At 42.9% G+C, this 26,209-nt stretch overlaps 1 protein-coding gene and 1 long non-coding RNA gene across 4 annotated transcripts; both read left to right on the forward strand.

The window, feature by feature from the left end:
• Window positions 1–702: 702 nt before the first annotated feature.
• Window positions 703–25,372, forward strand: LOC115172958 (solute carrier family 22 member 13). 3 transcript variants are annotated; one of them, XM_029730873.1, is made up of 10 exons: window positions 705–1,225; window positions 12,542–12,642; window positions 19,030–19,184; window positions 19,368–19,536; window positions 19,879–19,981; window positions 20,230–20,429; window positions 22,832–23,049; window positions 23,188–23,296; window positions 23,512–23,760; window positions 25,034–25,372. In XM_029730873.1, the coding sequence occupies exons 1-10, from the start codon at window positions 932–934 to the stop codon at window positions 25,173–25,175; spliced, it is 1,740 nt and encodes a 579-aa protein (XP_029586733.1). In that variant the 5' UTR covers window positions 705–931; the 3' UTR covers window positions 25,176–25,372. The 3 variants fall into 3 exon arrangements, with proteins under 3 accessions (XP_029586735.1, XP_029586733.1, XP_029586734.1); XM_029730874.1 differs by lacking the exon at window positions 12,542–12,642 and having other exon boundaries at window positions 1,095–1,225; XM_029730875.1 differs by lacking the exons at window positions 22,832–23,049; window positions 23,188–23,296 and having other exon boundaries at window positions 703–1,225.
• Window positions 20,878–21,716, forward strand: LOC115172959 (uncharacterized). Its single transcript, XR_003871523.1, has 2 exons — window positions 20,878–20,954; window positions 21,123–21,716. It is a non-coding gene; the product is annotated as an uncharacterized LOC115172959 (long non-coding RNA).
• Window positions 25,373–26,209: the final 837 nt, after the last annotated feature.

A 26,209-nucleotide genomic window follows, 5' to 3' on the forward strand; every position in this document is an offset into this window, starting at 1 on the left:
AGAGGGGGAGAGAAGGAATGAGGATAACATAGAGGGGGAGAGAAGGAATGGAGAGAAAAGAGAGAGGGGGAGAGAAGGAATGAGGATAACATAGAGGGGGAGAGAAGGAATGAGGATAACATAGAGGGGGAGAGAAGGAATGGAGAGAAAAGAGAGGGGGGAGAGAAGGAATGAGGATAACATAGAGGGGGAGAGAAGGAATGAGGATAACATAGAGGGGGAGAGAAGGAATGGAGAGAAAAGAGAGGGGGAATAGAGAAGGAATGGAGAGAGAAGAGAGAGGGGGAGAGAAGGAATGAGGATAACATAGAGGGGGAGAGAAGGAAACGGGAGAGAAAAGAGAGAGGGGGAGAGAAGGAATGGAGATAACATAGAGGGGGAGAGAAGGAATGGAGAGAAAAGAGAGAGGGGGAGAGAAGGAATAGAGAGAAAGAGAGGGGGAGAGAAGGAATGAGGATAACATAGAGGGGGAGAGAAGGAATGGAGAGAGAAGGGAGGGAGAGAGAGAAGGAATGGAGAGAGGAGAGAAGGAATGGAGAGAAAGAGAGGGGGGAGAGAAGGAATGGAGAGAGAAGGGAGGGTGGAGAGAAGGAATGGAGAGAGAAGAGAGGGGGAGAGAGAAGGAATGTAGAGAGAGGAGAGGGGGGAGAGATAAGTGGTAAAGTAGTTCTATTTAATTTCTAGGTTTAGGTCAACTCAACCCCAGGCAATGGGGAGAAAGTCTAATGCAGAGGACTGTGGGTTAGGTATTTATTCCCCCCTGACCACTTTGTCACCATACGTAATGATTAGACTGCTTTTACAGTACTTCTTCCGCTGAGAAGACTTTATGGGAGTTCCAGGAGTTTACGGGTGTAACTGGCCCTTCACCTCCGCTGTCTGGTGAGAGAGGCGGTGAGCAGAGAGAGAGAGAGTGAAAGAGAAGAGTCCTATGGCTCCATTGCAGCTCGCGGTGTACTTGCGGCTCGCTCTCATATTCTTCTTCACGGCGTTTCTTTTCTTCCTCGATGTCTTCACTGTCAGCAGAGCAGCCTCCTCGTGCGCTAAAGTCCCCAGTCAGTTACCGACCAAGAGTCGAACCGGAGGAGATGAAGTCTCTTCTAGTAGTGCGCGCAAACAGAACAACACTACGGGGGAGGTGCCCGAGATAAATGTCTCACTTATATCGGTATTGTTACCGACACAGGATGAGATCACGCTGGGGAACGACACGGAGAGAGATAATGTAAGTAAACATGTAATGAAAAGCCTGAAATTAAATACAGTAATTATAGTTTCAACATAATTGGCAAGGGGGGGAGAGTACTACTATGGCTGACCCTGAGTACTACTATGGCTGACCCTGAGTACTACTATGGCTGACCCTGAGTACTACTATGGCTGACCCTGAGTACTACTATGGCTGACCCTGAGTACTACTATGGCTGACCCTGAGTACTACTATGGCTGACCCTGAGTACTACTATGGCTGACCCTGAGTACTACTATGGCTGACCCTGAGTACTACTATGGCTGAACCTGTAAAACAAGTGCTATTGAATCTGATCTTAGTTCTAATTGAACCTTACTCCTATTTATTATGTTTTACCCTTTTTACTGCTACTAATAATATTACATTCAACGTTTATTACAAATGAAACGAACAACTCTGTGTCATGTTTTATTTGTATTTTTTTTTTAAATGTCCATGTGGCTGTGCTGGTGGATACAATCTGTATGTATATTTATTAATGATCCAGCAACATTAAGGCAGTTATATACATTTTTGAGGAGACTATATGTCATAACATTATACCCAATTACATTTAGTGTGTTCCCTCAGGCCACTACTCTACTATCACATATCTACAATACATTTAGTGTGTTCCCTCAGGCCACTACTCTACTATCACATATCTACAATACATTTAGTGTGTTCCTCAGGCCACTACTCTACTATCACATATCTACAATACATTTAGTGTGTTCCCTCAGGCCACTACTCTACTATCACATATCTACAATACATTTAGTGTGTTCCCTCAGGCCACTACTCTACTATCACATATCTACAATACATTTAGTGTGTTCCCTCAGGCCACTACTCTACTATCACATATCTACAATACATTTAGTGTGTTCCCTCAGGCCACTACTCCACTATCACATATCTACAGTACAACATCCATGTGTATGTGTGTAGAGTGTGTGTCTTATCATGTGTGTCTTTGTCTGTGCCTGTGTGTGTCTCTTCACAGACCCCACTGTTCCATAAGGTGTATTTGTATCTGGTTTTTTTTATCTGATTCTACTGCTGCATCAGTTACCTGATGTGGAATAGAGTTCCATGTAGTCATGGCTCTATGTAGTACTGTGCACCTCCCATAGTCTGTTCTGGACTTGGGGACTGTGAAGAGACCTCTTGTGGCATGTATTGTGGGGTATGCATGCTGTGTGCCAGTAGTTTAGACAGACAGCTCGGTGCATTCAACATGTCAATACTTCTCATAACTATAAGTAGTGATGAAGTCAATCTCTCCTCCACTTTCAGCCAGGAGAGACTGACATGCATATTATTAATATTAGCTCTCTATATACATCCAAGGACCAGCCATGCTGCCCTGTTCTGAGACAATTGCAATTTTCCGTAGTCCTTTTTTGCGGCACCTGACCACACGACTGAACAGTAGTCCAGGTGCCACAAAACTAGGGCCTGTAGGACCTGCCTTGTTGATAGTGTTGTTAAGAAGGTAGAAACTAGGGCCTGTAGGACCTGCCTTGTCGATAGTGTTGTTAAGAAGGTAGAAACTAGGGCCTGTAGGACCTGCCTTGTCGATAGTGTTGTTAAGAAGGTAGAAACTAGGGCCTGTAGGACCTGCCCTGTCGATAGTGTTGTTAAGAAGGTAGAAACTAGGGCCTGTAGGACCTGCCTTGTTGATAATGTTGCTAAGAAGGCAAAGCAGTGCTTTATTATGGACAGACTTCTCCCTATTTTAGCTACTGTTGTATCAATATGTTTTGACCATGACAGTTTACAATCCAGGGTTACTCCAAGCATTTTAGTCACCTGAACTTGCTCAATTTCCACATTATTTACTACAATATTTAGTTGAGGTTTAGGGTTTAGTGAATGATTTGTTCCAAATATAATGCTTTTAGTTTTAGAAATATTTAGGACTAACTTATTCCTTGCCACCCATTCTGAAACTAACTGCATCTGTTAAGTGTTGCAGTGATTTCAGTCGCTGTAGTAGCTGACGTGTATAGTGTTGAGTCATCCGCATACATAGACACACTGGCTTTCCTCAAAGCCAGTGGCATGTCGTTAGTAAAGACAAACTGGCTTTAGACTGAAAAAAAGCAAGGGGCCTAGACAATGAAGATAGTTCACTCAGGCCTTTTACAATTGAAAACAATGGTCCGTTCCAGATCGATTTACCTGACCAGTAGTGTCTCCCATTGACACGAATGCAATAGCAGCTGGGTCTGGTCCAGAGAGGATATATGAAGAGAACAAAAAAAAAATCCCTTGTTTATCTCACGATCATTATCAACATAACAAAAATTGTTTTGTCGAGATCCCGAGATAAAGTCTATAAATAGGAGTGGATGCATTGACGATTGAGCCCACGGTGGATCAGAACCAGAACCTTTTCACTGATTGCTACTCTAAGAGACGTTTCACGTTAACATCATGCTTTCATTTGTGTTTGGAGCTCATTATCAGTTTTATAAGTTAGAATGTTAGAAAGTTAAATGTCCCTTATCTTGAGCCAAGAGGTCTTGGGGCATTTAAGCCCTGAACGAAGCCCGACAGGTAGCACAGTTTCCCAGACTGAATGCCACCCCTAAGACACCAGCCAATCCCATGCAAGCAACAACGCAGCTACAGTGCTGTCAAAAGGTATTGATACACTTTGACTGGATTTTCTCACCCATCTACACACAAAACCCCATGATGAAAAAGTGAAAACAAGTTTTTAGAAATATTTGCAAATTTATTGAAAATTAAATACAGCAATATCTCATTTACATAAGTATTCACACCCCTGTTGGGGCTAGGGGGCAGTATTGAGAATTTTTAAAAAGATATGTGCCCATTTTTAACTGCCTCCTACACCAACTCAGAAGCTAGGATATGCATATTATTAACAGATTTGGATAGAAAACACTCTGAATTTTCTAAAACTGTTTGAATGGTGTCTGTAAGTATAACAAAACTCATATGGCAGGCAAAAACCTGAGAAAAATACAAGCAGGAAATGAGAATTTTGTGGCTGTACTATTTTCGAGTCATTGCTAATAGACCACACAGTGACAAAGGATTCATTTTGCACTTCCTACGGCTTCCACTAGATGTCAACGATCTTTATAAAGTTGTTTGAAGCGTCTATGATGAACAGAGACCGGATGACAAGGAAGGGAATTTGACGTCCCTGGGATGTCGTCACTTCATTATTGCGCGGACATGCGCGTTCATGTGAGGCGAGACATTTTTCAAAACGTTTTTCAAGACACAGGAGAGGTCGGGTTGAAATATTACGGATGTTTCACGTTAAAAATGGCCCTAAAGATTGATGCTAAACAACGTATGACATGTTTGAACGAACGTAAATATATATATTTTTTTAACTTTTCGTGGTGACTTTCCCCCCCCGCCCTACATTTTGAGGAGCCTACTGAACACGCTAACAACATGGAATAACTTGGAGTTATTTGGACATAAATTATGAACTTTGTCGAAAGAAACCACATTTGTTGTGGACCCGGGATTCCTGGAAGTGCCTTCTGATGAAGATAATCAAAGGTAAGGGAATATTTACAATAGTATTATTGATATTAGATGGTTCCAAGATGGTGCTAACCTGTATAGCCTAGCCTATTGTTCTTAGCATAGCACCCCGTTTATTGCAAAGTGTGATTTCCCAGTAAAGTTATTTTGAAATCTGGCAATGCGGTAGCATTTACGAGATGTTAATATATAATTCTTTGAATGACAATATTATAATTTACCAATGTTTTCGAATAGTAATTTTGTAAATTGTAACGCTGATTCACCGGAAGCATTTGAGGGAAAAAAAATTCTGAATTTCACCGCCACTGTAAAATGCTGTTTTTTGATATAAATATGAACTTGATGGAACAAAAAATGCATGTATTGTATAACATAATGTCCTAGGAGTGTCACCTGATGAAGATTGTCAAAGATTAGTGCATAATTTTAGCTGGTTTTCTGCTTTTGGTGACGCCTGTCTTTGAATTGACAAAACATTACACACAGCTATTTTCAATGTACTCTCCTAACATAACCTAACTTTATGCTTTCGCCGTAAAGCATAAAAATTGGACAATGTGGTTGGATTTAGGAGATGTTTATCTTTCAAATGGTGAAAAATAGTTGATTGTTTGAGAAATTGAAATTATTAGATTCTTGCAGTTTTGAATCTTGTCAATAAATCCCTTTAGCGGGATCAGAGCGGGAAGGGGTCCCCAACAGGTTAATACTTTGTAGAAGTACTTTCGGCAGCAATTACAGCTTTGAGTCTTTCTGGGTAAGTATCTAAGAGCTTTCCATACCGGGACTGTGCAACATTTGCCCATTATTCTTTTCAAAATTCTTCAAGCTCTGTCAAATTGGTTGTTGATCATTGCTAGACAACCATGCCTAGGTCTTGTAACTCGGTCACTCAGTAACATTCACTGTCTTATTTGTAATACCCTCTTTGGGCTAGGTGGGACGCTAGTGACCCACCTCGACAACATCCGGTGAAAGTGTAGAGCACGAAATTCAAAATACAAAAATCGTAATATTAAACATTCATGAAAATACAAGTGTCTTACATCATTTAAAAGCTTAACTTCTTGTTAATCCAACCGCTTTGTCAGATTTTAAAAAGGCTTTACAGCGAAAACATACCATGCGATTATCTGAGGACAGAGCCCCGCATACACCAGCATTAAAAACATTTTCCAAACCAGCAGAGGTGTCACAAAAATCAGAAATAGCGATAAAATAAATCACTTACTTTTGAAGATCTTCCTCTGTTTGCAATCCCAAGGGTCCCAGCTACACAACAAATGGTCGTTTTGTTTGATAAAGTCCTTCTTTATATCCCAAAAAAGTCAGTTTATTTGGCGCGTTTGATTCAGTAATCCACCCGTTCCACTCGTTCAACATGCAGTCAAACGAATACGAAAAGTTACCAATAAACTTCGTCCAAACAAGTCAAACAATGTTTCTAATCAATCCTCAGGTACCCTAATATGTAAATAAACGATGCAATTTAAGACGGAATGTAGTATGTTCAACACCGGAGATAAATAACGAGGTGCGCTCCCTCATCCACACGCTCCACAAGACTACAGTCCAAATGAGAGCCACCTTGAAAAACTACAACTAATAATTCATTTGTCAAAAAACAAGCCTGAAACCCTTTCTAAAGACTGTTGACATCTAGTGGAAGTCATAGGAACTGCAATCTGGGAGGAATTCCTTTGAATATCCATTAGACAAGCATTTGAATGGACTGTGACCTCAACATTTTTTTTATTCACAGACATTAGTTTAATAGTTTTAGAAACGTCAGAGTGTTTTCTATCCAATGCCACCAATTATAAATTAAAGAATTAATTTGTTTTAGGTTATTCTTCTGCTGAAAGGTGAATTAATCTCCCAGTGTCTGGTGGAAAGCAGACTGAACCAGGTTTTTCTTCTAGGATTTTGCCTGTGCTTAGCTCTATTTTGTTTATTTTTTATTCTGAAAAACTCCCCAGTCTTTAACGATTACAAGGATACCCATTACATGATGAAGTCTGAGTGGTACTCAGTAATGTGTTGTATTGGATTTCCCCTAAACATACCACTTTCTATTCAGGACAAAATGTTAATTGCTTTGCCACATTTTTGCAGTATTACATTAGTGCCTTGTTGCAAACAGGATGCATGTTTTGGAATATTTTTATTCTGCACAGGCTTCCTTCTTTTCCCTGTCAATTAGGTTAGTATTGTGAAGTTACTACTGTTCATCCCTCCTCAGTTTTTACCCTATACCAGCCATTAAACTCTGTAACTGTTAAGTCACCATTGACCTCATGGTGAAATCCTTGAGTGGTTGCCTTCCTCTCTGGCAACTGAGTTAGGAAGGACACCTGTATCTTTGTAGTGACTGGGTATATTGATACACCATCCAAAGGGTAATTAATAACTTCACCATGTTCAAAGGGATATTCGATGTCTGCTTTTTTTTTATCTACCAATAGGTGCCCTCGTTTGCAAGACGTTGGAATATTTCCCTGGTTTGTGTGGTTGAATCTGTGTTTGAAATGCACTGCTCGACTGAGGGACCTAACAGATCATTGTATGTGTGGAGTACAGAGATGAGGTAGGTAGCCTAGTGGTTAGAGCATTGGAACAGTAACCAAAAGGTTGCTGGATCAAATTCCCGAGCTGACAAGGTAAATATCTGTCGTTCTGCCCCTGAACAAGGCAGTTTTCCCACTGTTCACCGGTAGGCCATCATTGTAAATAACAATTTGCTCGGGATCTGCCCCTTTTTTCAATTTTCGCCTGAAATGACATTCCCAAATCTAACTGCTAGTAGCTCAGGCCCTGAAGCAAGGATATGCATATTCTTGGTACCATTTGAAAGGAAACACTTTGAAGTTTGTGGAAATGTGAAAATAATGTAGGAGAATATAACACCATAGATCTGGTAAAAGATAATACAAAAAAAAAACGTTCTTCTGTATTTTTTGTACCATCATCTTTGAAATGCAAGAGAAAGGCCATAATCTATTATTCCAGCCCAGGTGCAATTTAGGTTTTGGCCACTAGATGGCAGCAGTGTATGTGCAAAGGTTTAGACTGATCAAATGAACCATTGCATTTCTGTTCAAAATCTTGTATCAAGACTGCCCAAATGTGCCTAATTTGTATATTAATAACTTTTCATGTTCAAAATGTTGCACTCTCCTCAAACAATAGCATGGTATTATTTCACTGTAATAGCTACTATAAATTGGACAGTGGAGTTAGATTAACAAGAATTTAAGCTTTCTGCCAATATAAGATATGTCTATGTCCTGGGAAATATTCTTGTTACTTACAACCTCATGCTAATTGTATTAGTCTACGTTAGCTCAACCATCCCATGGATGGGACACCGTTCCTTAACTGACTTGCCTTGATAAATAAAGGTTAAAGGTTAAACAAAATAAAGAAAAATAACAAAAGGGTTAAATACTTATTGACTCAAGACATTTCAGCTTTTCATTTTTTAATAATTTGTTCAAATAAAAACATAATTCCACGCAGGCTGTAACACAACAAAGGGGTGTGAATACTTTCTGAAGGCACTGTAACTTGGCTAGTATGGTTTGCTAGCTAGCTTGTTACAGTACATGCTGGTTGTTAGCTTGCACAACTGATATGTGTATACTTGTAAGGGACACTTCATGTTTATGGATGTTCTATGGATAATATTTACATTTACAGTGAGTGAGCTCAATAGTAGCCTCAGAACTAGATCAGATTCAATAGCAGCCTCAGAACTAGATCAGATTCAATAGCAGCCTCAGAACTAGATCAGATTCAATAGCAGCCTCAGAACTATATCAGATTCAATAGCAGTCTCAGAACTATATCAGATTCAATAGCAGTCTCAGAACTATATCAGATTCAATAGCAGCCTCAGAACTAGATCAGATTCTATAGCAGCCTCAGAACTAGATCAGATTCAATAGCAGCCTCAGAACTAGATCAGATTCAATAGCAGCCTCAGAACTAGATCAGATTCTATAGCAGCCTCAGAACTAGATCAGATTCAATAGCAGCCTCAGAACTAGATCAGATTCAATAGCAGTCTCAGAACTATATCAGATTCAATAGCAGTCTCAGAACTATATCAGATTCAATAGCAGTCTCAGAACTATATCAGATTCAATAGCAGTCTCAGAACTAGATCAGATTCAATAGCAGCCTCAGAACTAGATCAGATTCTATAGCAGCCTCAGAACTAGATCAGATTCAATAGCAGCCTCAGAACTAGATCAGATTCAATAGCAGTCTCAGAACTAGATCAGATTCAATAGCAGCCTCAGAACTAGATCAGATTCAATAGCAGACTCAGAGGACGATAAATCAGGATGCTGCCTAGTAGGCTGTCTACAAGGAGCCTTACATATGAAACAGCTTACAAAGCAGCATCCTGACTTATCAGCCTCTGAGGCTGCTATTGAATCTGATCATCCTGTCAGGAATAGAGCTAACCCTAACCCTGTAAATGTAAATATTATCCACATGAAGTATCCCTTATAATTATACACATATCAGTTATGCAAGCTAACAATCAGCACAGATAACAAGCTAGCTTGCTAGTTAGCTAGCTAGCTAACACGACTGCGTAGCTAACTAGCTAGCTCACAAGACCAGCAAAGTTAGCTGCATTGTTCCTTGCATGCGATTGGCTGTGGTCTTTGGGGCGGCACGCAGCTTGGGAGACAGGGCTGCCTGCCAGGTATTGTTCGGGGCTTAAATGCTCAGCATTGCGCTCAATGCCGCCACAGGGCTCCTTGATGAAGTGGTTTTCGTGCATCTGAACAAATTATTGAATGATGTGTGGTACTTTTGATTATCTCGTGATCTCGACAAAAGATCTTTCAACCTCCAACTGCGTACCCCCTCTAGCACCAGGGTCAGCGCACTCTCAAATGTTGTTTTTTGAGATCATCATTTTTTCCATCAAGCCTGCCACGCACACGCTTTTTATTTTTTTATTTAACCTTTATTTAACTAGGCAAGCCAGTTAAGAACAAATTCTTATTTTCAATGACAGCCTGGGAACAGTGAAGGGGGGGGCAGAATGACAGATATTTACCTTGTCAGCTCGGGGATTCGATCTTGCAACCTTTCGGTTACTAGTCCAACGCTCCTTTCGGTTACTAGTCCAACGCGGTTACTAGTCCAACGGTTACTTGTCCAACCACTAAGCTACCTGCCACCCACGCTTTACGATATATTTATTAAACATAAGAATGAGTGGGAGTTTTTGTCACAACCCAGCTCGTGGGAAGTGACAAAGAGCTCTTATAGGACCAGGGCACAAATAATAATATTATAATAATCGATCATTTTGCTTTTTATTTAACCATCTTACATATGAAATCTTATTTGTTCTTAGAAAATTGTGAATAACTTACCACAGGTTAATGAGAAGGGTGTGCTTGAAAGGATGCACATAACTCTGCAATGTTGGGTTGTATTGGAGAGAGTCTCAGTCTTAAATCATTTTCCACACAGTCTGTGCCTGTATTTAGTTTTCATGCTAGTGAGGGCTGAGAGTCCACTCTCACATAGGTACGTGGTTGCAAAGGGCATCAGTGTCTTAACAGCTCGATTTGCCGAGGCAGGATAATCTGAGCGCAGTCCAGGGAAGAAGGCAGACGTTTTACGTGCCCCCAACCGATTGTTTTTTCGTTTGTTTATTTGCATTGATTGTATCTTCTTTTTAAAATGATTTTGTACATAATGTTGCCGCTACCATCTCTTATGACCGAAAATAACTTCTGGACATCAGGACTGTGATTAATCACCACGGACTGGCAGAATCCTTTTTTTCCTTTAAAGAGTCTGACAAGGCCGACGCGAACTTGCTTCCCGACTCTCAGCGCACTCATTACACTGTTTTTAACTTTTAAAAAAAATTATTAGATATATTTTTTAAATGTGAATCATATTTATTGTGCGTACCCCAGTTTGGGAATACCTGTGCTAGAACAACGAATCTAGCCTGTTGCGCTATGAAGTAAGGATTGCAAGCATGTGCTTTTTTGTCAGGAAACTCCACATCGATACATCAGTGACTTTTTCATAGCAGGTTAGGAGAATTAGCATTGCAGGTTAGGAGACTGAGGTTAAGGTTAGGGAAATGGTTAGAGTTAGTGAAAATGCTCTCCTAACCTGCTACGAAAATCACTTTGTATTGAAGTGAAGAGTCCCGTACTTTGTCAGTGGCTGTGATGTAGGGTTTAGCCAGGAGTTGATAGACAGTCGGAAGAGCGAATGAAATGGGGGACATCCCAGATTCGAGTGGTGTCAGATTTCACACCTACGTCACACAGGCGGAAGAGATACACTCATAAATCCATGATTTTATTTATTTAAACTTTATTTAACTAAAGTCAGTTAAGACCAACAACGTATTTACAATGACGGCCTACCAAAAGGCAAAAGGACACATGCGGGGACGAGGGCTGGGATTAAAAATAAATTAAATGAAAATATAGGACAAAACACACATCACAACAAGAGAGACAACACAACACTACATAAAGAGAGACCTACAACAACAACATAGCAAGGCAGCAACACATGACAACACAGCATGGTAGCAACACAACATGACAACAACATGGCAGCAGCACAACATGACAACACAGCATGGTAGCAACACAACATGACAACAACATGGCAGCAGCACAACATGACAACACAGCATGGTAGCAACACAACATGACAACAACATGGCAGAAGCACAACATGGCAGTAAAACAACATGGTAGCAGCACAAAACATGGTAAAAACATTATTGGACACAGACAACAGCACAAAGGGCAAGAAGGTAGAAACAACAATACATCACGTGAAGCAGCCACAACTGTCAGTAAGAGTGTCCATGATTGAGTTTTTGAATGAAGAGATTGAGATAAAACTGTCCAGTTTGAGTGTTTGTTGCAGCTCGTTCCAGTCGCTAGCTAAAGCGAACTGAAAAGACGTGCGACCCAGGGATGTGTGTGCTTTGGGGACCTTAAACAGAATATGACTGGCAGAACAAGTGTTGTATGTGGAGGATGAGGGCTGCAGTAGATATCTCATATAGGGGGGAGTGAGACCTAAGAGAGTTTTAGAAATAAGCATCAACCAGTGGGAGCACCCTTACCTGCCGATCTATAAATTACATCTCCGTAATCTAACATGGGTAGGATGGTCATCTGAATCAGGGTTTGTTAGGCAGCTGGGGTGAAAGAGGCTACCAGGGCTACCTCGGCTCCCAGGGCTACAATTGGTTCCCAGGGCTCCCAGGGCTCCCATTGCTACCTTGGCTACCTTGGCTCCCAGGGCTACTAGGGCTATCAGGGCTACCATGACTATCAGGGCTGACCTTGAGTACTACTATAGCTGACCCTGAGTACTACTATGGCTGACCCTGAGTACTACTATGGCTGATCCTGAGGACTACTATGGCTGACCCTGAGTACTACTATAGCTGACCCTGAGTACTACTATGGCTGATCCTGAGTACTACTATGGCTGACCCTGAGTACTACTATGGCTGACCCTGAGTACTACTATGGCTGACCCTGAGTACTACTATGGCTGACCCTGAGTACTACTATGGCTGACCCTGAGTACTACTATGGCTGACCCTGAGTACTACTATGGCTGAACCTGTAAAACAAGTCATTTCACTATCAGCTTTGTGTGATAATAAATAGTTAGGGCTGCAGCTAGATTACTATAACATTATCTAGCACAAACGTGCGTGCGTGTGCGTTTGTGTTACAGGGCACAGTGTGTATAGATCCAGTGGTGTTGTCGTACAGTCAGACCATGTACATGACTGGCCTTCTGCTGGGATCTCTCTTTGGAGGAGCCCTCTCTGACAGGTGACATACATACACTGTACATACACACACACTCAGTACATATACAGTTGAAGTTGGAAGTTTACATACAATTAGGTTGGAGTCATTAAGTCTTGTTTTTCAACCACTCCACAAATTTCTTGTTAACAAACTATAGTTCTGGCAAGTCGGTCAGGACATCTACTTTGTAAATGACACAAGTAATATTTCCAACAATTGTTCACAGACAGATTCTTCTACTTATAATTCACTGTATCACAATTCCAGTGGGTCAGAAGTTTACATACACTAAGTAAACAGCTTGGAAAATTTCAGAAAATGATGTCATGGCTTTAGAAGCTTCTGATAGGCTAATTGACATCATTTGAGTCAATTGGAGGTGTACCTGTGGATGTATTTCAAGGCCTACTTTCAAACTCAGTGCCTCTTTGCTTGACATCATGGGACAATCAAAAGAATTCAGCCAAGACCTCAGAAAAACAATTGTAGAACTCCACACAAGTCTGGTTCATCTTTGGGAGCAATTTCCAAACGCCTGAAGGTACCACTGTACATCTGTACAAACAATAGTACGCAAGTATAAACACCATGGGACCACGCAGCCATCATACCGCTCAGGAAGGAGAAACATTCTGTTTCCTAGAGATGAACGTACTTTGGTGCGAAAAGTGCAAATCAATACCAGAACAACAGCAAAGGACCTTGTGAAGATGCTGGAGGAAACAGGTACAAAAGTATCTATATCCACAGTACAATGAATCCTATATCGACATAACCTGAAATGCCGCTCAGCAAGGATAAAGCCACTGCTCCAAAACCGCCATAAAAAAGCCAGACTACGGTTTGCAACTGCACAACTGTGGGGGTGCATGCTGCAGGAGGGATCGGTGCACTTCACAAAATAGATGGTATCATGAGGGAGGAAAATTATGTTGATATATTGAAGCAACATCTCAAGAAATCAGTCAGGAAGTTAAAGCTTGGTCGCAAATGGGTCTTCCAAATGAACAATGACCCCCAAGCACACTTCCAAAGTTGTGGCAAAATGGCTTAAGGACAACAAAGTCAAGGTATTGGAGTGGCCATCACAAAGCCCTGACCTCAATCCTATAGAAAATGTGTGGGCAGAACTGAAAAAGCGTGCGTGAGCAAGGAGGCCAACAAACCTGACTCAGTTACACCAGCTCTGTCAGGAGGAATGGGCCAAAATTCACCCAACTTATTGTGGGAAGCTTGTGGCTCAGTTGGTAGAGCATGGTGTTTGCAACGCTAGGGTTGTGGGTTCGATTCCCATGGGGGACCAGTACGGAATATATTTTTTTTAAATGAAATGTATGCAATGTAAGTCGCTCTGGATAAGAGTGTCTGCTAAATGACTCAAATGTAAATGTTGTGGAAGGCTACCTGAAACGTTTGACCCAAGTTAAACAATTTAAAGGCAATGTTACCAAATACTAATTGAGTGTAGGTAAACTTCTGACCCACTGGGAATGTGATGAAAGAAATAAAAGCTGAAATAAATCATTCTCTCTACTATTATTCTGACATTTAACATTCTTAAAATAAAGTGGTGATCCTAACTGACTTAAGACAGGACATTTTTACTCGGATTAAATGTCAGAAATTGAAGTGAAAAACTGAGTTCAAATGTATCAGTTTCTCTGGTTTTACTATTTATAGGTATGTGTTTGGGTAAAATTAACATTTTTGTTTTATTCTATAAACTACTGACAACATTTCTCCCAAATTCCAAAATAAAAACATTGTCATTTAGAGCATTTATTTGCAGAAAAGGACAATTGGTCAAAAAAACTTAAGATGCAATGTTGTCAGACCTCGAATAATGCAAAGAAAATAAGTTCATATTCATTTTTAAACAACACAATACTAATGTTTTCAGAAATCAATATTTGGTGGAATAACCCTGATTTTCAATCACATCTTTCATGTGTCTTGGCATGCTTTCCGCCAGTCTTTCACATTGATGATGGGTGACTTTATGACACTCCTGGCTTTGTTTGATGGCTTGTGACCATCCATCTTCCTCTTGATCACATTCCAGAGGTTTTCAAGGGGGTTCAGGTCTGGAGATTGGGCTGGCCATGACAGGGTCTTGATCACACCTTGATTGACCTGGCTGTGTGGCATGGAGCATTGTCCTGCTGGAAAAACCAATCCTCAGAGTTGGGGAACATTGTTAGAGCAGAAGGAAGCAAGTTTTCTTCCAGGACAACCTTGTACGTGGCTTGATTCATGCATCCTTCACAAAGACAAATCTGCCCGATTCCAGCCTTGCAGAAAACCCCCCAGATCATCACCGATCCTCCACCAAATTTCAAAGTGGGTGCGAGACCTGGAGAGACCTAAAAGCCACAGGGTCTCGCACACACAAAACACCAGTCTCAACGTCAACAGTGAAGAGGCAACTCCTGCCTTCTAGGCAGAGTTCCTCTGTCCAGTGTCTGTGTTCTTTTGCCCAGCTTAATCTTTTATTTTCATTGGCCAGTCTGAGTTATGGCTTTTTCTTTGCAACCCTGCCTAGAAGGCCAGCATCCCGGAGTCGCCTCTTCACTGTTGATGTTGAGACTGGTGTTTTTTCGGGTAATATTTAATGAAGCTGCCAGTTGAGGACTTGTGAGGCGTCTGTTTCTCAAACTAGACACTCTAATGTAAATGTCCTCTTGCTCAGTTGTGCACCGGGGTCTCCCACTCCTCTTTCTATTCTGGTTAGAGCCAGTTTGCACTGTTCCGTGAAGGGGGTAGTAAACATCGTTGTGCGAGATCTTCAGTTTCTTGGCAATTTCTCGCATGGAATAGCCTTAATTTCTCAGATCGAGAATAGACTGACTAGTTTCAGAAGAAAGTTTTTTGTTTATGGCCATTCAGAGCCTGTAATCTAACCCACAAATGCTGATGTTCCAGATACTAGTTTAAAGAAGGCCAGTTGTATTGCTTCTTTAATCAGAACAACAGTTTTCAGCTGTGTTAACATAATTGCAAAAGAGTTTTCTAATAATTAATTAGCCTTTTAAAATTATGAACTTGGATTACCTAACACAACGTGCCATTAGAACACAAGTGTGATGGTTGCTGATAATGGGCCTCTGTACGCCTATGTACATATTCCATTAACCTCTCTCGGGTATGTGGGACGAAATCGTCCCACCTAGTGAACAGCCAGTGGAATCGAGTGGCGCGATATTCAAATACCTTAGAAATGCTATTACTTCAATTTCTCAAACATATGACTATTTTACACCATTTTAAAGACAAGACTCTCGTTAATCTAACCACATTGTCCGATTTCAAAAAGGCTCTACAACGAAAGCAAAACATTACATTATGTCAGGAGAGTACCCAGCCAGAAATAATCACACACCCATTTTTCAAGCAAGCATATAATGTCACAAAAACCAAAACCACAGCTAAATGCAGTACTAACCTTTGATGATCTTCATCAGATGACACTCCTAGGACATTATGTTATACAATACATGCATGTTTTGTTCAATCAAGTTCATATTTATATCAAAAAACTGCTTTTTACATTAGCATGTGACGTTCAGAACTAGCAAACATACCGAAAACTTCCGGGGGAAATTTACTAACTTACTCACGATAAACGTTCACAAAAAACATAACAATTATTTTAAGAATTATAGATACAGAACTCCTTTATGCAATCGCGGTGTCAGATTTTAAAATAGCTTTTTGGCAAAAGCACATTTTGCAATATTCTGAGTAGATAGCTCCGCCATCACGGGCTAGCTAATTTGACACCCACCAAGTTTGGTGTTCACTAAGCTCAGAATTACTATAAGAAAAATTGGATTACCTTTGCTGTTCTTCGTCAGAATGCACTCCCAGGACTTCTACTTCATCCACAAATGTTGTTTTGGTTCAAAATAATCCATAGTTATGTTCAAATATCCTCTGTTTTGTTCTTGCGTTCAAAACACTATCCGAACGGTGACGCGCGGACGCATGTCGTGACAAAAAAATTCAAAATATTCCATTACCGTACTTCGAAGCATGTCAAACGCTGTTTAAAATCAATTTTTATGCGATTTTTCTCGTAAAATAGCGATAATATTCCGACCGGGAGACGTCGTTTTTGTTCAAAGACTCAAAGAAGAAAATGGACTCTTCACGTGCACACGCGCCCCCGTTTCATTGTTCTCAGATCGACCACTATCCAAATGCGCTACTGTTTTTCAGCCAGGGACTGCAGAGTCATCATTCAACGTTCTGGCGCCTTCTGAGAGCCTATGGGAGCCTTAGAAAATGTCACGTTACAGCAGAGATCCTCTGTTTTCGATAAAGAGTGTATAGAAGGCCAAGAAATGGTCAGAGAGGGCACTTCCTGTACAGAATCTTCTCAGGTTTTTGCCTGCCATATGAGTTCTGTTATACTCACAGACACCATTCAAACAGTTTTAGAAACTTCAGAGTGTTTTCTATCGAAATTTACTAATAATATGCATATTCTCGTTTCTGGGCAAGAGTAGTAACCAGTTTAAATCGGGTACGTTTTTTTATCCGGCCGTGAAAATACTGCCCCCTAGCCCAGACAGGTTAATGGACAAAAAATGTGCTTTTCTTTCAAAAACAAGGATATTTCTAAGTGACCCCAAACTTTTGAATGGTAGTGTACATACAGTGGGGGGAAAAAGTATTTGTTCCCCTGCTGATTTTGTACGTTTGCCCACTTACAAAGAAATGATCAGTCTATCAATTTAATAGTAGGTTTATTTGAACAGTGAGAGACAGAATAAGAACAAAAACAATCCAGAAAAACACATGTCAAAAATGTTATAAAATGATTAGCATTTTAATGAGGGAAATAAGTATTTGACCCCTCTGCAAAACATGACTCAGTACTTGGTGGCAAAACCCTTGTTGGCAATCACAGAGGTCAAACGTTTCTTGTAGTTGGCCACCAGGTTTGCGCACATCTCAGGAGGGATTTTGTCCCACTCCTCTTTGCAGATCTTCTCCACGTCATTAAGGTTTCGAGGCTGACGTTTGGCAACTCGAACCTTCAGCTCCCTCCACAGATTTTCTATGGGATTAAGGTCTAGAGACTGGCTAGGCCACTCCAGGACCTTAATGTGCTTCTTCTTGAGCCACTCCTTTGTTGCCTTGGCCGTGTGTTTTGGGTCATTGTCATGCTGGAATATCCATCCACGACCCATTTTCAATGCCCTGGCTGAGGGAAGGAGGTTCTCACCCAAGATTTGACGGTACATGGCCCCGTCCATCGTCCCTTTGATGCAGTGAAGTTGTCCTGTCCCCTTAGCAGAAAAACACCCCCAAAGCATAATGTTTCCACCTCCATGTTTGATGTTGGAGATGGTGTTCTTGGGGTCATAGGCAGCATTCCTCCTCCTCCAAACACGGCGAGTTGAGTTGATGTCAAAGAGCTCCATTTTGGTCTCATCTGACCACAACACTTTCACCAGTTGTCCTCTGAGTCATTCAGATGTTCATTGGCAAACTTCAGACCGGCATGTATATGTATTCTTGAGCAGGGGGACCTTGCGGGCTCTGCAGGATTTCAGTCCTTCACGGCGTAGTGTGTTACCAATTGTTTTCTTAGTGACTATGGTCCCAGCTGCCTTGAGATCATTGACAAGATCCTCCCGTGTAGTTCTGGGTTGATTCCTCACCATTCTCATGATCATTGCAACTCCACGAGGTGAGATCTTGCATAGAGCCCCAGGCCGAGGGATATTGACAGTTCTTTTGTGTTTCTTCCATTTGCGAATAATCGCACCAACTGTTGTCACCTTCTCACCAAGCTGCTTGGCGATGGTCTTGTAGCCCATTCCAGCCTTGTGTAGGTCTACAATCTTGTCCCTGACATCCTTGGAGAGGTCTTTGGTCTTGGCCATGGTGGAGAGTTTGGAATCTGATTGATTGATTGCTTCTGTGGACAGGTGTCTTTTTTACAGGTAACAAGCTGCGGTTAGGAGCACTCCCTTTAAGAGTGTGCTCCTAATCTCAGCTCGCTACCTGTATAAAATACACCTGGGAGCCAGAAATCTTTCTGATTGAGAGGGGGTCAAATACTTATTTCCCTCATTAAAATGCAAATCAATTTATAACATTTTTGACATGCGTTTTTCTGGATATTTTTGTTGTTATTCTGTCTCTCACTGTTCAAATAAACCTACCATTCAAATTATAGACTGATCCTTTCTTTGTCAGTGGGCAAACGTACAAAATCAGCCGGGGATCAAATACCTTTCCCCCCCGCTGTATATATATATAGATATATATATATATATATATACACACACACACACACACACACACACACACAGTAAATTATACACTGTAACACGTGTGTGTGTGTGTGTGTGTGTGTGTGTGTGTGTGTGTGTGTGTGTGTGTGTGTGTGACTAGGTACGGTAAGCGAGTGGTGCTGCTGGTGTGTGTGTGTGTCCATTCTGTGACGGCTCTGCTGCCGGCCATCCTTCCTCAAGCCATCCTCTTCCTCACTCTTCGCTGTCTGGCCGGGGTCTCCTGCTGCTGCATCAATATCTGCAGCTTCAGCCTGGGTAAAGAAAACAGACACACACGTCTACCCTACCGTAACTGTGTGTGCATCGTGACATGCGGCTGTGGGCATGGATTTAACTGTGTGTGTGTGTGTGTGTGTGTGTGTGTGTGTGTGTGTGTGTGTGTGTGTGTGTGTGTGTGTGTGTGTGTGTGTGTGTGTGTGTGTGTGTGTGTGTGTGTAGGTGTGGAATGGAGTCTTCCCAGGTATCGTATCTGGCCCCCGGCCCTCCTGTCCTTCTCCTTCAGCCTGGGTATGATGGCCCTGGCTCCGCTGGCGTACCTTACACACACGTGGACACAGCTACACCTGGCACTGGCGATACCACAGATCCTCTGTCTGCCTCTCTACTAGTGAGTAACACACACAACCCTAAGTCTCCCTTGAAACCAGGTGAGAGAGTGTGAGTGAACCTGTAGTGAAATGGCCCCTCAGCCATGAATTTTCACCCCTCAGCCATGAATCTCTCCCCTCTCAGCCATGAATCTCCCTCTTTTCAGCCATGAATCTCCCCCTCTCAGCCATGAATCTCCCTCTTCTCAGCCATGAATCTCCCCCTCTCAACCATGAATCTCCCTCTTCTCAGACATGAATCTCTCCCCTCTCAACCATGAATCTCCCTCTTCTCAGACATGAATCTCTCCCCTCTCAGCCATGAATCTCCCACTTCTCAGCCATGAATCTCCCCCTCTCAGCTACATTCCTGAGTCTCCTCACTGGTTGCTCCTGAAGAAGAGGACAGACACTCTGGAGGAGTACAGGAGACACAGTCCTGAGGACAAACGCTGTCTAGACCTGGTACACATATACACACACACAAATAAACACACATACAAATGTATGTCTGTACTATATCAGTGTTCCTAGACTCAACTCAGGTCTGTGTGTGTGTGTGTTGTCTGTGTGTGTGTGTGTTGTCTGTGTGTGTGTGTGTTGTCTGTGTGTGTGTTGTCTGTGTGTGTGTGTGTGTTGTCTGTCTGTGTGTGTGTGTGTGTTGTCTGTCTGTGTGTGTGTGTTGTCTGTGTGTGTGTGTGTTTCTGTCGCAGCTGTTGGACACAGAGGGGAAGGACCTGCAACAAGTTCCCCTGGACACAGACACACCTGACAATGAGACACACACACTGGAGACTGACACACACATACCAAAGGCAGACACGCAAACCCAGGAGGGAAACACACTTTCCCACTGTGGACACATGAGAAGTCCCACCATTCTACTGCGCCTGGTCATCATGAGTTACATTGGGTGGGTCAGTCTGTGTGTACAGTGAGCTCCAAAAGTATTGTTTTAGCTCTGTACTCCGGTGTAACAGGTTTTGGTTTTTTCATTTATATTTTGAGGTAGAGCGTTATCACGGAGGGCGGACCAATTGTCCATCTCGTTAGTGGGAAGGTGTATCACCTGTGCCGGCTTGTCCATCTCGTTAGTGGGAAGGTGTATCACCTGTGCCGGCTTGTCCATCTCGTTAGTGGGAAGGTGTATCACCTGTGCCAGCTTGTCCATCTCGTTAGTGGGAAGGTGTATCACCTGTGCCGGCTTGTCCATCTCGTTAGTGGGAAGGTGTATCACCTGTGCCGGCTTGTCCATCTCGTTAGTGGGAAGGTGTATCACCTGTGTCGGCTTGTCCATCTCGTTAGTGGGAAGGTGTATCACCTGTGTCGGCTTGTCCATCTCGTTAGTGGGAAGGTGTATCACCTGTGTCGGCTTGTCCATCTCGTTAGAGGGAAGGTGTATCACCTGTGCCGGCTTGTCCATCTCGTTAGTGGGAAGGTGTATCACCTGTGCCGGCTTGTCCATCTCGTTAGTGGGAAGGTGTATCACCTGTGCCGGCTTGTCCATCTCGTTAGTGGGAAGGTGTATCACCTGTGCCGGCTTGTCCATCTCGTTAGTGGGAAGGTGTATCACCTGTGCCGGCTTGTCCATCTCGTTAGTGGGAAGGTGTATCACCTGTGCTAACCCAGGTGATATTTAAGAGCTGCCCACTGCTCCAGTTGGTTCTTGAGAGATGTTGGAAGTGCTTGACCACGGTTTAGCGCTTCCATTTTGAGTGTGATAAAAACAAAGCCTTTTATCTTGTGTTCTCCCCTTTTTGGTTTGCCCAACTTTCTTTTAGCTCCATATTTAAAGTTGGTTTGTAGGGGTTCATTTTGGTTTGTGTTTTGTCGGGCAAAATTAATGGGAATTCATGGTGGGTGTCTTTTAGGACCCAGACTCTTGTTGCTAGTCAACTTTCGGTGGACACCCACAGGAGTGTCTTTGAGAACCCCTCCTAAAATCCACCTGATTCCGTTTTGGTTGTCAGTTATTTTCATTTATAGTTTGTCTTATGGGACAGTAACATCAGCACTTTGGATTTGAAATTATACAATGCCTGACGTTAAAGTGCAGACTGTCAGCGTTAATTTGAAGGTATTTTCATCCAAATCGGGTGAACTGTTTAGAAATTACAGCACTTTTTGTACATAGTCCCTCCATTTTAGAGCACGGAAAGTCTTGGGACGAATTCACTTCTGTGTATTAAAGTAGTCAAAAGTTTAGTATTTGGTTCCATATTCCTAGCACACAATGACGATGAAAATACCCTCAAATTAAAGCTGACAGTGTACTTTAACCTCATAGTCATTGTATCATTTAAAATCCAAAGTGCTGGAGTACAGAGATAAAACAACAACATTGTTACTTTTGGAGCTCACTGAATGTGTGTGTGTGTGTCTTACCTTCTTACCTCAAAGAGAGGTTGCCAGGTTCTACCTCTGTACTCCATTTGTTCTACAGCATTTATCTGATGCTGTCTCTCCCCACTGTGTCTGATGCTGTCTCTCCCCACTGTGTATGATGCTGTCTCTCACCCGTGTCTGATGCTGTCTCTCCACACTGTGTCTGATGCTGTCTCTCCACACGGTGTCTGATGCTGTCTCTCCACACTGTGTCTGATGCTGTCTCTCCGCCCTGTGTATGATGCTGTCTCTCCGTCCTGTGTATGATGCTGTCTCTCCGTACTGTGTATGATGCTGTCTCTCCCCACTGTGTATGATGCTGTCTCTCCGTCCTGTGTCTGATGCTGTCTCTCCGTCCTGTGTATGATGCTGTCTCTCCGTACTGTGTATGATGCTGTCTCTCCACACTGTGTATGATGCTGTCTCTCCACACTGTGTATGATGCTGTCTCTCCACACTGTGTATGATGCTGTCTCTTCCCACTGTGTATGATGTTGTCTCTTCCCACTGTGTATGATGCTGTCTCTCTGCCCTGTGTATGATGCTGTCTCTCCACACTGTGTATGATGCTGTCTCTCTGCCCTGTGTCTGACGCTGTCTCTCTGCCCTGTGTATGACGCTGTTTTTCTGCCCTGTGTCTGATGCTGTCTCTCCGTCCTGTGTATGATGCTGTCTCTCCGTACTGTGTATGATGCTGTCTCTCCACACTGTGTATGATGCTGTCTCTCCACACTGTGTATGATGCTGTCTCTCCCCACGGTGTATGACGCTGTCTCTCCACACTGTGTATGATGCTGTCTCTCCGCCCTGTGTATGATGCTGTCTCTCCACACTGTGTATGATGCTGTCTCTCTCCACACTGTGTATGATGCTGTCTCTCCGCCCTGTGTATGATGCTGTCTCTCCACACGGTGTATGCGTGTGTGTTAGGCTAGCGTCAGCCCTGACGTACTACGGTATCTGTCTGAATGTCGGCCGTTTCGGGGTGGATGTCTTCCTGGCTCAGTTCTTCAGCGGCCTATCAGAGGCACCCTGCTTGCTCGTCCCATTCCTATTGGCCCGCTGTGGCAGACGCCCAATCAGCATGCTGTCCCTGCTCCTCAGCGGCTCCTTCTGCCTGCTGTCCCTGCTTGCGTCACGCTTCTACGGTAAACACACATGCACAGACACAGACACAAAAATACACAGGCACAGACACTCACAAACACATCGCCACACCTCCAGTGATCCAACACTGTGTGTGTGTGTGTGTGTATGTGTGTGTGTGTGTGTGTGTGTGTGTGTAGCTGTCCCAGGGTTGGTGATGGCTCTGGCCCTGGTGGGGAAGCTGTGTATGCAGACCAGTGTGTTTGTCTCTTTACTCTACGGCATCGAGCTCTTCCCTACACTCATCAGGTATGGAGAGTGTCTGACCCCATGACAGGACTAGTCCCTATCTCAGTCCAGCAGACACACAGCACTGATCTATTGCCCTCACACACTCGCCTGGGTCAAATACCATCGTATCTCCATGCTTGAGTAATACCTGATGTGTGTGTATCTGTTTGTGCAATATGTGTATGTTTGAGTTATCCTGACTGTGTGTGTGTGTGTGTGTTTGTGTGTTTCAGACAGAAGTGTGTGGGCTTGGTGTGTCTGTGTTACAGGGTGGGTTGTATCCTCAACGCGGTGGTCAGTCCTAGAGGAGAAACCATCCCATTGGCCGCTATGATTCTTTATGGGAGTGGTCCCATTGTTGGGGCGGGACTGTGTCTGTTGCTACCGGAGACCAGCGGTGTACCGCTCCCTGATTCGCTGGAGGACTGTGACAGACAGCCCAGGCTTCACCTCCCCTTGACCTGGTTATCACGCTTCAGAAGGTAAGACACACACACACACACACACACACACACACACACACACACACACACACCGACACACACCGACACACACACACACACACCGACACACACACACACACACACACACACACACACACACACACACACACACACACACACACACACACACACACACACACACACACACCGACACACACACACACACACCCAAATGCACAAGTTGTGCACACACTAACACAAATACATGTAGCCATAGACATAGCTTGCTTGCTACTGTGGAGATAAATGGTGTGTGTTTGAGTGTGAGTGTTACACACTTAAAGTGGTCTATCTCTCTTCAGTTTGTCAACAGCAGCTGGCATGAAATGCTATGACCTATACTCAAGAGTTCAGAAAGTTGGTGTGTGTGTGTCTGTCAGGGTGTGTATGTGTCAGTGTGTGTCTGTCAGTGTTACATAACTTCTTATTTTAGGTTAACTATTTACCCCCTCTCCCTCCCCCTCTCTCCCTCCCCACCTCTCCCCCCCTCCCTCCTCTCCCTCCCCCCACCTCTCCCCACCTCTCCCTTCCCACCTCTCCCTCCCCCCACCTCTCCCCACCTCTCCCTCTCCCTTCCTCTCCACCTCTCCCTCCCTCCCCACCCCCCCCCTCCCTCCCCACCTCTCCCCCCTCTCCCTCCCCACCTCTCCCTTCCCACCTCTCCCCACCTCTCCCTTTCCACTCCCCCCACCTCTCCCTCCCCACTCCCCCTCTACCTTCCCACTTCCCCCTCCCTTCCCACTCCCCCTTCTCCCTTCCCACTCCCCCCTACTCCCTTCCCCCCTCCCCATCTCTCTCGTCCCACTCCCCCTCTCCTCTCCCTTCCCACTCTCCCCTTCCCTTCTACCTCCATGTGTAATGACCTGTTTCAGTCCCTACCAGCTGGGCACAGACACCAGTTAAACATCTAATTTATATTTACATTTAATTGAGTAGTCAACTAATGTGAAATCTACATGAAATCAAACTAAATGTGAATCACGGCATTTCATTTCGGTTAAACGTTTAAGAAAAAAATAATCTTTACATTGATGACTTTTTGCAAATTATATTAGTTTTCCACATTGACTCATCCTCATTACATTTAATAATTTAGTTTTATGTGGAAACAACATGATTCAACCAGTTTGTGTCTAGTGGGTATTGTGACCTGCTACTCAGAGTGTCCTGGACCAAGAAATATGTTCAATAGAGACACAGTGGACTCATGCATGTGAACGTCTCTCCAGCTGAGATGTGTATTTCCTGACAGGCGCTCAGCGGACACCCCAGCTGACAAGACCTGTCCATTCCTGGAAGACACAGACCCCGAGAAACCCTCCCACCACCCACAGGAACCCAACTCAAATGAAACACTCTGCACACACACACATGCTGTTGATACATGTATTTAAAGTTCCATGGAGCACTGAGATACTAGCTGAACAGTGTCTAATAAGTTCTAATAATTTTTTGCCACATTGTGCCCTACTGAACATGACCTTGGTTTTACAGTTTAAACCTGTTTTTAAATCTGTGTGATCTTGTCTGTCCCAGCCTGTGGAGGCCTGCTGTTCACTCCCTATAAAAATATGCATTCTCCTTCGCTTGATTGTTTTTCCCAGGTTTCCATTTTTCCCAGTTTCTCTCAAAATCACAACCTTTTTAGTAGGAAAATAACAACATGTGATGTTCTAAGTCCACAACAAAGCTTAAAACCACTTTTGAGGTCTGGGGGAAAAAATCTAAGAACAACTTTTGTTTGGTTAGCGGTGTTTCTGTAGCGCTCATGTGATGCAGAGTTTACGCAACATAATGGCTATTGGATTGATGTACATAAACATGAGATCATTCTGCCAGGTAGGCATAGGCTACATTGTAGTTAACATTTAATTGAGAAGTTTTTTTTTCTTTTTTTTTTCTGAAAAGCCTTCCGATCTATCAGCAGACGGTTATTATTAGCATGATCGCTAACGGATGCACAAAGTGTAGACTAGACATACGAGCACCACACAACACCACACAACACCACACACACACATGCACACGCACACACACACTTTCAGAAAATTGCAGGAAAATGCCAATCATTGATGCACTTTGTTTATGTCATATAATTTAAAACTTCTCAGGGATAGCCCCCTTTTTTTTTCAATTTTTGCCTAAAATGACAAACCCAAATCTAACTGCCTGTAGCTCAGGACCTGAAGCAACGATATGTATATTCTTGGTACCATTTGAAAGGAAACACTTTGAAGATTGTGGAAATGTGAATTGAATGTAGGAGAATATAACAATAGATCTTGTAGAAGAAAATACAAAGAAAAAAAACAACCTGTGTTTTTATTACCACATTTAGGATGAGATTTTCACAGATTCCTTTCTTTGCAAAATGAACGAGTGGAAATACAAAATGGATCGTGTGTGCTATATGGACCGTTTTAGGATA

The sequence above is a fragment of the Salmo trutta genome, chromosome 33, assembly GCF_901001165.1.
Source record: "Salmo trutta chromosome 33, fSalTru1.1, whole genome shotgun sequence".
NCBI lineage: Eukaryota > Metazoa > Chordata > Actinopteri > Salmoniformes > Salmonidae > Salmo > Salmo trutta.

What these genes read in the sequence shown, in the direction of transcription:
- LOC115172958 (XM_029730873.1), top strand. Translation starts at nt 932, where the DNA reads ATGGCTCCATTGCAGCTCGCGGTGTACTTGCGGCTCGCTCTCATATTC. An exon ending in GTCATCATGAGTTACATTGG is followed by an intron (nt 20,430 to 22,831) that starts GTGGGTCAGTCT and finishes CGTGTGTGTTAG; the next exon opens with GCTAGCGTCAGCCCTGACGT. An exon ending in TGGTTATCACGCTTCAGAAG is followed by an intron (nt 23,761 to 25,033) that starts GTAAGACACACA and finishes ATTTCCTGACAG; the next exon opens with GCGCTCAGCGGACACCCCAG.